Here is a 12,657-nt window from a genome sequence, read left to right on the forward strand (position 1 = left end):
TTTTTTTGTCTTGCTGGTTCAGTATTTTATCTTTTTTATCTTTCACATTACAACATCACAAGCTTCACAATTTTTTTCTGTACTTTTTTTTAAATATTTATTTTATTTTTTGATTTTAAAAGTTGTTGTTCCTGTTTTACTTGTTTTTCTATTGCAGATAAAATTAACAAGTGTTTTTATGCAGTTTTATTTTATCCCATTTTGTAAGTTGCTGTTATGTTTTGCTTTCTTAGTATTTTATAAGAACTCTATTCAGTTTACATCATACTTTATCCGGTTTGGTTTGACTGTTTTGTTTAATAACTATTTAACTTAATGTCGCGATTCTTTTCTTTTTTGCTTCGTTATTGTTATCAAATGAACCTCACAAGTTTTTCTCCTTTTCTTCTCTTGCTTGGTTAGTATTTTATCTATTTTAATTCTATGTTTAACAAGCTTTAAGATTTTTTTCTGTTCTATGCAGTTTTATTATTTTATATTTATTGTTTTTTTATTTTGCAAATTGATTTTTCAAGCTTTTATCCTAATTTCTGACTTATATACACAACACTGTTTATAGCTGAAGAACATCTTACTGAGCATCAGAATAACTCTGCAGGAGAACAGCAGCATCAGTTACCTCTCGCTGCCACTGGGGGGCGACAAAGCTTTATTTTCATGAAACACTGACAGCTACAAACTCACACCACAGTCCAGTACAGTGAGTTTAAACAAACAGAGAGATGAGTTCTTTGGGAGTAATATCATGTTTCTGTGTGCAGACGATGAGTTTGGTTTCTGGTTTCGCTCCTTTAATCACCGCCGGGATCTTTGGAGCGACTCTGTCGTCGGCGTTGGCCTGTTTGGTGTCGGCGCCCAAAGTCTTCCAGGTTACAAACGTATTCATTATTCAGCTATAATTATATTTTTTTACTATTTTACTCTTATTAAACTGTATTTACTCTGCCTGGTGTCTCTTGTCTTTCAGTGTCTTTGTCAGGACAACCTCTACCCTCTCATCGGCTTCTTCGGTAAAGGTTACGGTAAAAACCAGGAACCAATCAGAGGCTACCTGCTGACCTACATCATCGCCATCTGCTTCATCCTCATTGGTGAGAATTTAAAAGACAACTTCTGACGTCTGCCTTCAAGAAAAGGGTTGACATGACATTCAGTTAATCTGAGTGTGTTCTTGATCGTTCTGATCAGATGATATTAATTCATTTCATAAACTGACCTTAAGTTGTTTTCCTGATATAATAGCTTACATTTATTTTACTTTACAAGTTTTCTTTTGTTTTTTTGGTATTGTAAATTCATTTTTATTTTATTTAAATCATTGATATTTAAAGTTTTTATCCTGTTTTCTTTCTTGCTTTTTGATATTCTCGGTCTTTTTTATTTAATTTTACAAATGTTGCTTTTTTGTGGCTTTTTTTTTTTTTTAGCATTTACAAGTTTTTATCCTTTTTTTGTCTGTTGTTTTCGCACATATTTTTCATTTTCTTTTCTTTTTTGTGTTTTTTAGCATTGTATGTTTATTTTATTTTCAATTCAATTCAATTCAATTTTATTTGTATAGCGCATATTTACAAAAACAAGTCGTCTCATAGCGCTTTTTAAATTACATTTTTATGAACTTTTTTATTTTATTTCCTAAACTGATCTTAGAAGTTGTTTTCCTGTATTTTACATTTATTTTATTTTACTTCACAGGTTTTTCTCAAGTTTTCTTTAGTTTTTTGGCATTTCAATTTATTTATTTTATTTAACTCATTGATATGTATAGTTTTTATCCTTTTTTCTTTCTTGCTTGCTTTTTTGTATTCTAGATCTTGATAAGTGTTGCTGTTTTTGTGGCTTTCTTTACCATTTACAAGTTTTTATCATCTATTTTGTCTGTTGTTTATTATTTTTGCTTTCTTTGTTGTTTGTTTATTTTTATTATTATTATATTTCTACAAGATTTTCCAATTTCTAGCTGACAAATCTAATAATATTTGGCGACTTTTTTTATTTTTAACATCTTTTAAAACATGCTGGCAGGTTTTGGAGTTCAGAGTGCTAAATTTTAAAAAATACGTTTGTTTTTTGTGTGTTTTTTTTTTATATAGCGAAGCAGTTTCTGTTCACTTGAACGTATTTATCTCGAAGGTCCCTGCTGATGAAACGTGTCTGTGATGTGATTCTTCTCTTTGTCGTCACCCACCAGCTGAGCTGAACACCATCGCTCCCATCATCTCCAACTTCTTCCTCTGCTCCTATTCGCTGATCAACTTCAGCTGCTTCCACGCCTCCATCACCAACTCACCAGGTCAGACACACGAGGCTTCGGTGGACAGACGGGAATGTTCATCATGAAAATGTGTTGTGCTGCACTGCAGAGTCAGTCCAAAGAAAATCAACAGAATCTGCACAAAGTTCCCTCAGAACCATCTGGTTCTGTATCTGCAGCACCTTCATCTACTGACCAGAGTTCTACCTTCAGACTGTGAATGTTCCAGAGGTCCAGGTCCTTGAAGTCCACAGAGGAGGGTCCAGATTGATCACTTTAATGGACTTTTTCCATCATTTCTGAGCCTCAGAACTTCATCAGTGCAGCAGATAGACGCATGACAATTAGGAGGAAGAACACATTTGAGTTCTGGTAGAACCTGACACCAGATCAGTTCTACATCCATCCAGGTGTCTCAGTCTGAACGCTGCATCTGGTTTCTGTTCAGCGTGATTTAGTTTCTATTACTTTTTTAATCATTTGGACCATTTTAATGTCATTCAGAACAAATTTTGAATCATTTCAGTTACATGTTTTGCCCATGTGGACAATTCTTGAGTTGAATTGTAGAATTATATATATAGACCACCCAATATGAGGTTTATGCCACAGCTGCCCTAAATGAACAGCACTGGTTTCTGTAATGGTTAATGCACCAGTACGTAGAAGCTCTTCAACCCAAATGATATTTTAAATGCTAAAATATGACTATTATTGTTTTCCATGCATTTTCAAATTTACTGTTCTACAAAAAAAACTGGAAAAACTAGTAAATCACGTTATTATTTCTTGATTAAGATGTGAAATTAAAGTTATTTACTTGCATTCCTGAATAGAAAAGGTTAGTTTTTGTGGCTGAATGTGATGCTTGATTGGCTCAGATTTGGGTATAAAAAGGTGAATTCAGTTTGAAATGTTCAAAATTGTGAAACACGGAGAGCTGAGTGGGAATTAAAGCACTTCATGATGCTGGATGGTCCATATATATAAATATACAGAGCTTAGCAGATCAGACAGGTGGTCTAATAAATGTGTTACTCAGTGTTTACCTCCGTGTGCAGGGTGGCGTCCGAGCTTCAGGTTCTACAGTAAGTGGCTGTCTCTGCTCGGCGCCGTCTGCTGCGCGGTCATCATGTTCCTGTTGAACTGGTGGGCCGCCCTCATCGCTTTCGGCATCGTCGTTTTCCTTCTGGGATACGCGCTGTACAAGAAGCCAGGTAGGTCCTCGAACGCACCATCCCGCCGATTCGTCCGGCCTGCAGCTCCACTGACCCTCCCTCCCGTGTCCAGACGTGAACTGGGGCTCCTCGGTCCAGGCCAGCTCCTACAGCTTCGCCCTCAACCAGTGCGTCGGCCTCAACCACGTGGAGGACCACGTCAAGAACTACAGGTCAGCGAGGACCAATGATTCATTGTTTGGACCTTTAACTACATGTAAAAACTTGACATGAATAAGTTACAATAACTACATTTAAAAGTAAATAAATCCAGGCTAAAGTTTAACAGAAACTTCTATTTGGAGAATTTTTAGTTGATATTTATTGATTGTTTCCACCGTTTGTTTTGAATCCTGAGCAATAATCAGGTTTTATTGTTTTATTTTCTTGTTTGTTTCGGAGAGGCTGATACATTACACAATATATAAGGTATAAAGAATAATATTGTAACATGTAAACCTTAATATTTGATTTAATAAACTGAGTTATACACAGTTGAAACCAGACGTTTACATACACGGTATAAAAAGACATAAAACTATACATTAACTTCTGACTTCAAAGAAAGTCATTAAATAAATTCTCTCTCAATATTCTGGCATTTAGCAAATAGAAATAATTCTGGTAATCCTAACTGACCTAAAACAGGAAAAGCATAGCCTGATTTAATGTCAGACAGCGAGAAATAAAAGTTATACGTCTGTTTATACTCTGTATGTAAACTTCTAGTTTCAACTTTATATAATATTGCAGAGTCTTAATCTTAGTATTTTATATTTCAAGTTAAATAATACAGTAAACAATAGTGCAGGGTCTTAACCTTAACATTTTAATTATTCAGGTAATTTCCATATCAAAAATACAAAAATATAGGGTCTTAATGTTAATATTTAAGTTAGATAGATGAAATAATATAATAAACAATAATATGGGATTTTAATATTGAATTTAGTTGGGTAAAATTTTACTATATGTAATATTGTAGGGTTTTAATCTCTAATATTTAAATTAGTCAGGTTAATTTGTATAATAAATACTACTGTACTACCTTAATGTTTACTCAGATACCTAGCGGCTGTTAGCGGTTAGCTTGTTAGCGAGCGAGTTAATAGCTTTATAGCCGCCGGTTAGTGAAGTTTCAGACAAACCAGTTAGTTGTACAGCGAGTCAGACAAATCCGCTTTGTCTTTTTTTATATTTGTGAGTCGCTAAATCGGCTTCACCTGGTCTGACAGGTGACGAGGCTTCTCGCTGCAGGCTAACAGCTAAGCTAACTGAGCCACATTAGCTCCGCAGCCATCTTTGACTCTCCGCGGTTGAATCTTGGAGAAAAGAGCCGTAATTATGATGTCAAATCTATCTGGTACAAAAAAAAAAACTTACTCACCAGTCAAATCAGATTTTTTTTTTAAATGCTTAAAGGTTTTCCCTGAAAAAAAAAAGGTTTTAAAGCCAGTTTAAAGCTATTTTTAACTACACACTTCATAAGGAGTCAGTGCAGCGCCACGATTGGTTAAATGTTTTCCGGTTCAGCGGATACAAAGCATATGATTGGCTGACAGGGTGCCGGGGGCGGGACTTGTGTCAAACTTCCACTTGTTGGCGTTTCTGAGTTCAGGCTGATTTCTATGAAGGGCTTCTTTAAACGGTGAGGAACTGAACTTATTAAATGAATGCTGTGAAGTAAAAAGTACAATATTTGCTTCTGAACTGCAGGATGTTGAACTTTTTTTTGTAAATAATGGGTTTTCTGGTAATTTCTATTATATAAATCTAAAAATAAAATATAAATATAAAATAAATATAGTATCAGTGTAGTGACAACGTTATTGTGAGAGAGTATGTCATACCTGTCCCAAATATAAGACTTTCAGTGATCATTTTGAGTTTGTATTGTTGGGGTTTTTTGTTTGTTTGGTTGGTTGGTTGTTTTTTGTTTTGCAGTGACTAGATATTTGTGCTTTTGTTCACCTCTATGGCAGGATATTTATGATGCACACGAACACCAACACAAGCCAGATGATTATATCTGGAGCTTAAAGCGTTCACAGAGGTGCACATTGTGTCTGATTTGTTCTGAAGGCCGGTTTGCAGGAGTTCTGGACTGTTGTGCTTCTGCGTTTCAGGCCTCAGTGTCTGGTTCTGACTGGACCTCCCAGCAGTCGGCCGGCTCTGGTCGACCTCGTCAGCTGCTTCACGAAGCGTCTCAGCCTCATGATGTGCGGAAACGTGGTCACTGTGAGTAAAAGAAAAAAACACCTGAATCCTCCACTGAAGGCCACAGTTTGATTCACTATAAACATTAATTAGAAACTAAAATATATATCTAAGGAAATTCCTCGTGTGCAAATCCAGCTTCAAGATGTCCTGCTATTATTATTCATAAGGTATAAGTTATATAGGTACATTTTATTTTTGAAAAGCCAACATGTTTCAGGAACAGTTGCTTTTAACATCTTTGAGCTTTTACTTTGAAAGAGCATCAATCAGCCAATCAGCTGTGAGTCTCTGGCTGTTGCAGTGAGCAGAGCAGACTGAGGATTAGAGCCTCGAACAAACCGTCACAACTCAGAAACTATAAGTCGTATTGAAGAAATTCTTTCAGCGTGTGAAGCTCAAACTCGTTGTGAACATTCTGGTGTGTTTTCATGTCTGTGCTGAGTTTTGTACAGATTTGGTGGCAGGTTAAAGAGACTTTCTGATTTTCACCCAACATCTCAGAGCTCAGACATGATGGGAGTCAGTGAGAGTTTTGGTCGACACTCTCTGAGCTTTGAGGTGATTTATGGAAAAACCATCAGTCCTACAGCGATGAGGCTCACAGTGGATGGAAGAGGACAAAAATACCCACATTTCTATGTATGAGTTGTTCATGTGGAGGAGAAACTGTGAGACGGAGACGACATTATTGCACTTTTTTAATTTAAAAAAAAAATTCTAGTCAAAATTTATAATAAAAATAACAGAAAATTTCAAGTTTTTATCTTTAATATTTTCTGAGATATCATCGTTCAAACAGTCTCAAATTTCAATGTGAGAAAAAATCTGAGTCAAAGGACAATTAAAAAAAATAAAAAATAAATAAGAATCTCGGAAAGTATTTCATATATGAATCTGAAACTTCACTTTTTAAAAATTTTTGATAATAAAAACAGTTTGAAGTAAATCTGAGCTGGTGGAGCAGAAGGACCCTGATGATCTGAGACTGAATAACCCGGATGTGGAATTCTTTTTCCATCCGTCCTGTGTGTCTGTTTCAGCTTTCTCAGGCCTCCTCGTCTCCATCGCTGCTGCAGGAAGCGAACGGCCACCGTCACGTCTCCTGGCTGAACCAAAGGAAGGTCAAGTCTTTCTACAGAGGAGTCGTCGCTGCTGACCTGCGATCAGGAGTCAACGTGCTGCTGCAGGTCTGAGACGCACTACGTCTGGATGTTCAGCCTCAGAATGAAAGCTTGATTTTACTCGCAACGAAATCAGACTGAGAAAACAGTAGTGACCTCTACACCAGGTGGATATTTGGATGTTAGTGTCAGCAGACTCGTTGTAATGTTTCCTAGTCGTGGGCAGTGATTGAGCTTCCTGAGTGTTTCCCTTAAAAGCAACTGAACCACTGAAGTAGTTCAGAACCAGCTGATTCTGAGGCAGTTGGGAGAGTTTTTTTTTCCAGTTCTGCTGCTTTTATATCTTTAAAATAAGATTTATTGCTGCTACAATCTCTGCTCCTGATATCTTCTTCCTCCTGTCATGCCGCCACCTGTCCACCAGGGGGCAGGTTTGGGCCGCATGAAGCCAAACGTCCTGCTGATCGGGTTCAAGAGCGACTGGCGCAGCGACTCGCCGGAGGCCGCACACAGCTACATAGGAGTCCTGCAGTGAGTTCAGGAAACGACGGAGCTTTAACAAGCATCCACAGCAGGATATAATCAATATCATGTGTTGTTTCTGCAGCAGAGCTTCAAAGTTCATATTAAAACAGTAAATAAGTGAAGCCTTGTTGCATCAAAGCCACCTAAACAGTGTGGTTTAATGAGCATGAATGTTCATTTCTGTGTTTCAGCGACGCTTTCGACCTGCAGTTTGGCGTCTGTGTCCTCAGAATGAGAGAAGGACTAGACGTTTCTGATCATCAATCACATGGTGAGAGATTTAATTTATATCAGAGCAGGAGGCCACGGAGAGGAAATTGCTTCACAGCATCAGTAAAAGTCTGTCCAAAACTCTTCATAATAACATGACACTCGTCTACAAATACTCAAATTTGTCAAAAATGTCTTAAAAATGGTTCAGCATTGTCCTAACAACAAATAAAATGGTCAAAAAATAACTTAAAATGATCCGACATGACTCAGACTTTTTCACAAATGGCTCAGAAATATTCATATTTGTCCAAAATATCTCAAAATGATTTAAAATTGTCTTAACTGACAAAAAAAATCCAAATTTATTTCTTTAAAGTTTGTCAAAATGTTTCCTAAATGACTTTAAATTGTCCTAAATGACTCAGACTTTTTCCAAAATTACTCAAAAATATTAATAATCTCTCCAGAATGACCTTAAGAGTATTGAAAATGACTCCATTCGTTCAAAATGGTTTATAGCTCGAAATTGTCCAAAATAATTTTTTAAAAATTGTCTAAAGTGCTTCAAATTTTGTCTAAAATGACTCAAAATTTGTTTAAAATGACTCGAAATTTGTCCGCTGTTGTCAAAACGTGTCAAAAATGACTGAAAGTTGTTAAAAAAGGATTAAATTTTCCCCAAAAAACCTAGAAATTTCTCCAACTTCATTCAAAGTTGTCAAAAATTACAGAAATTTGTCCCAAACTTAGGACCAAATGAGTCAAATTTTGGTCAAAAGGACTCAAAATTTGTCCGCAATTATTCAAACTTGCCCAACATGACTAAAAAGTTGTTAAAAAACTATTAAAATTTTCCCAAAAATAGCTCAAAATTTCTCCAACTTTATTCAAAATTGTCTAAAATGGCAGAAATGTGTCCAAAATGACTCAGATTTTCTTCAAAAAGACTCAAATTTGCCGGCAGTTACCTCAAATTGTCCAAAATTACTTTAAAGTTGTTAAAAACTCATTACAATTTTCCCCCAAATAACTCGAAATTTGTCCAGATTCAGTTCAAATTGTCCAAAATGACTCAAAGTTTCCTTAAAGTGACTCTTTGCTACTCTTAGAGGCGTTGTTTGTTTAACGAGGTGCATGATGGGAAGTGTAGTCCACGTACATCCGTCACTGTTTGACTACAGGTACATCCCACCTGTGTTTGTGTTTCAGTGAATCCGGGCTTCGACGGAGGACCAGAGACCATAAACGCCGTCTCTGCTCCGTCCCGGGTTCAGACCAGAACCTTATGTACGTCAGAAACATCAGAACCCAGAAATCCTGCAGTCGGATGAGATGAAACTGAAATAAATCTGTTTTCTGTGTTTGCAGCTTCGGTCTGTGTCGAACCGAAGCCTCAGCCGAGTTCAGTGTTCCAGAAGAAACAGGGAAAGAAAACCATCGATGTGTACTGGCTGTCTGACGACGGAGGTCTGGTCCCGGTTCCGCCTTCATTCACCTTCACTGTGTCATATTTACCTCCAGAGCTTCAGGTTCTCGTCTCTCTGCTGCTTCAGGCCTGACCCTGCTGCTGCCCTACCTGCTGACCCGTAGGAGGCGCTGGTCCGGCTGCAAGGTCCGAGTGTTCGTCGGGGGAGAACCGGACAGAAAGGAGGAGCAGAGGCAGGAGTAAGAACCTGAACTGTGATTCGCTTCACTGCAGAGTTCCTTCATGAAATACTTTGAGAGGATTTATTACACTGTGAAGAAAATAATGGTTTTTATTGTAATGTTTCACAGATTTTTCTTGTTAAGTTAAATTACAGACGATAAGATTCCAGAAAAAAGTAATAATTTACATGTAACCCTAAATACAGGCTAAACATCTCAGCATAAAATTACAGTTTTACTGTATTTAAATCAATTATTCAACAGATATTCACGATTATTCAAAAGAAAAGTTCTTCATACTGAGGATTGAAAAAGAGAAAGTGATTTTTTTTAAAATTTTATTTTACAAATTTGCTTTGTTTTTCTAAATTGCAAATAATATTTAGTAAAATCACAGAAAAGAAGTATGAATTTATATTTTAAATGTAAAAAAAAAAAAAAATCAGGCCAAAACAGTAATAATGTCTACATAAAAAACAAATAATAATAATAATAATAATTTTAATAACACATTATTAAATTATTATTTGTGCTAATATTAATTATTATTATTATTATTATTATTATTAATAATAATAATAATAATAATAATAATAATAATAATTGAAATTATTCATTTTAAAATAATATAAAATAGATCATTTTACATATTTTTGTGATTATTATTATTGTTGTTATTATTATTATTTATAATGTAATAAGAAGAAGTCTAAATATCTGTTAAATGCTAATATTTTTTAGATGAATTTTTAAAAAAATAAAACTGTAATTTTACAGTCACACATTAGAGAAGAACAAATTACTTTTTTGTAAAAAAAAATGCAGATTTTTGATGTGGACAATATTTATGGTCAGAAACTGCATAAAATAGTTTTTTTTTTATTATAATAATACGTTTTCTGCGATTTTATTAGTTATTAATTGTAATTTAACAAAACAGGGAACAATAGCAGTAAATAATTCTTCTCCTGTATCCGACCTGTTGTGATCAAACTTCATTAGTTTTTATTCACTGATGTGAGATTCTGTAAAAATGTAAAAACTTTATTGTTCGCTGCGGCTTGACGCTCTGTTTGCAGAGTTCTGGCGCTGATCAAGAAGTTCCGTCTCGGCTTCCACCACGTTGAAGTTCTTCCCGACATTTACCAGAATCCTCAACCTGCAAAGTGAGTCTGAGCAGTAAAATGTTTAAAGTGAATTTAGGCTTCAGCTTCGTCCTGAGCAGCTTCACATGGACAGAAAAATGTCAGAAATCAAGTTAAAGATGCTTTAAATTAGATTATCTTGTGGAAGAAGTCAAAACAAATCAAAGAACTCGGTTTGTTTTTAATCTTTGATGACAAAAAATACGGTTTAAACACCTTAAAATGAAACATATCTTATATTTCCTGTGTTGCTGTTAAATGAGGGATGTAAAAACTCGACTCAGGAGATTTTCTGTGTCGACGATGTTCACCTTTAAAAAGCAGAAATTACTCTAGACTTGTTTGTTCAGCGTGAATCAGTTCGAGGAGCTGATCGGACCCTTCAGGCTGGATTCCAACCCTAAACAGGAGCCTGACTCTGGGCAGCCGAGGCAGCAGGAGGAGCCCTGGAGGATCCGCGAGCAGGACGTGGACAGAAACAAGGCGAAGGTCCGACACGAACCCGATCACGCGCATTTAAAATCAACCGTTCTGTCATTTTTAAATCTCACTTTTAACCCGTTTGGCTTCAGTCTCTCCGTCAGATCCGACTGAACGAGGTTCTGCAGGATTACTCCAGAGACGCCGCTCTGATCGTCATGTGAGACAAACATTCATTCTTCTGGCTTTATTAGTGGTAAAGGTAGAATTAAAGGAACGCTCAGCTCTGAAAATTAATGTTTGCATCATTTTTTGTTCAATTCAGACAATTTTTAATGAAAATATTTTCAATTAGTCGACATTAAATTAGAGAAAAGAGCACATTTTTAATTACAACTTTGTTTTAAAGTTGATTTCTCATAAAAAAATATCATTTTTTTCACGTATATTTTGTCGAGTCACAACTTTAGCTCAGTATTAGTCGAGTTAATCTCCAGAATTATTATTATTATCATTGCGTGTTATTTAAATTAGAGGGTTATTTCACCTCACATCACTTTTCAAAACATTTTTATATATAAAAACGTCGACATCTAAGGAACTATTAAAGATAAAAACCTGATATTTTCACAGTTTTTTCTCATCGTGACATCGATTTAGAATCTGTAATATCAGACAAGTAGGTTCAATAAATCCTGATTATTGGTGAGTTGAAGCACATTAAAAAAAATAAAATAAATCCAGAAGTCAGCTTCGTGATATTTGATCCACACGTCACTATCATACAAGCACACAGAATACTTTTAATTTGAAATATTTGGTCACAAAAATGGGAAAAGGGGTTATTTTTGTTAAACTTTCACAACTGTTTGAGCACAAAAACGTTCAATAATATTTCATTAGATGTGTTCATCACAATAATAACCCTCAATATGTACTATAGTCGGGTAAAGTGGTATTTGTATGGTTTTAAATTAATAATACGTAAATCCCTGAGGTATATTCACTCCATAAATAACACTGTAAAGTCAACAGTTTAGTTTTAAATCAATGAATGCAGGACTGTGAGTTCAAACTATCTGCAATATTTACATTATTAACTATCAGCTTTTATAGTTTCTCTAAATCAGTGAATTTTTAAGCTAAATTTTAGGAAACAGTTCCTTTAATTGCTTATTTTCTGCTGAAATGTGAGCGTTCTCCTGATTAAACCTCCTCTGATGTGTCTCCCGGCAGCACCATGCCGGTGGCGAGGACAGGCGTGTGTCCCAGCATGCTCTACCTGGCCTGGCTCGACTTCCTGTCACGTGACCTGAGGCCTCCCGTCCTATTGGTCAGAGGCAACCAGGAGAACGTTCTCACCTTCTACTGCCAATGAAACGTCTCCGAAACTTTATTTTACTTTCTACAAAAGTCTGAAGTGCATCCACGCATGATCTGAAAACGTTTTCCACCTTTTTTAGCGCAGATATTTGTCACTAAACAGTTTGACGACCACTTTTCGCATCTATTACAAACTAAAAATGTCCTTTAAGATCAAAGTTTGCTGATGAAAACAGAGTCTGTGACAGTTCAGATTAACGAGACTCAATAAAAGTCATCCAGGTTTTTAACGAAACGCTAACGGGAGCTGAAGTTTAGTTCTTTGCTTCCGTCTGTTTGGGATTATTTCCTCGGAGTTTGTTAAATCGCTGCAAGCAGGATAAATTTTAAGAGAGAACGCTGCTCACGTTTATACACGACAGCACAGACTTCACTAATTATTATTATTATTATTATTATTATTACTATTATTATTATTAATAATAATAATAATAATAATAATAATAATAATATGAGAATGTAACAGCAGGTTCTGTCACTGCTGGTCGTTGGATTATCGTCACACATGGACA

General features: G+C 35.7%; 1 protein-coding gene across 1 annotated transcript in view; it reads left to right on the forward strand.

Moving 5' to 3' along the window:
• slc12a3 (solute carrier family 12 member 3) overlaps positions 1 to 12,140 on the forward strand; it is a 28,778-nt gene extending 16,638 nt beyond the window's left edge. Inside the window, exons 9-24 of the mRNA XM_008280232.1 lie at positions 762 to 869; positions 968 to 1,091; positions 2,192 to 2,293; positions 3,316 to 3,471; positions 3,545 to 3,644; positions 5,598 to 5,709; positions 6,741 to 6,878; positions 7,237 to 7,343; positions 7,529 to 7,608; positions 8,760 to 8,837; positions 8,919 to 9,017; positions 9,104 to 9,215; positions 10,277 to 10,363; positions 10,693 to 10,831; positions 10,915 to 10,982; positions 11,999 to 12,140. Of these exons, the coding sequence (XP_008278454.1) occupies positions 762 to 869; positions 968 to 1,091; positions 2,192 to 2,293; positions 3,316 to 3,471; positions 3,545 to 3,644; positions 5,598 to 5,709; positions 6,741 to 6,878; positions 7,237 to 7,343; positions 7,529 to 7,608; positions 8,760 to 8,837; positions 8,919 to 9,017; positions 9,104 to 9,215; positions 10,277 to 10,363; positions 10,693 to 10,831; positions 10,915 to 10,982; positions 11,999 to 12,140 (1,752 nt within the window). The remainder of the gene's footprint in view (positions 1 to 761; positions 870 to 967; positions 1,092 to 2,191; positions 2,294 to 3,315; positions 3,472 to 3,544; positions 3,645 to 5,597; positions 5,710 to 6,740; positions 6,879 to 7,236; positions 7,344 to 7,528; positions 7,609 to 8,759; positions 8,838 to 8,918; positions 9,018 to 9,103; positions 9,216 to 10,276; positions 10,364 to 10,692; positions 10,832 to 10,914; positions 10,983 to 11,998) is intronic.
• The last annotated feature ends 517 nt before the right edge of the window (positions 12,141 to 12,657 follow it).

This window comes from Stegastes partitus, unplaced genomic scaffold (assembly GCF_000690725.1).
Source record: "Stegastes partitus isolate 25-593 unplaced genomic scaffold, Stegastes_partitus-1.0.2 Scaffold188, whole genome shotgun sequence".
NCBI lineage: Eukaryota > Metazoa > Chordata > Actinopteri > Pomacentridae > Stegastes > Stegastes partitus.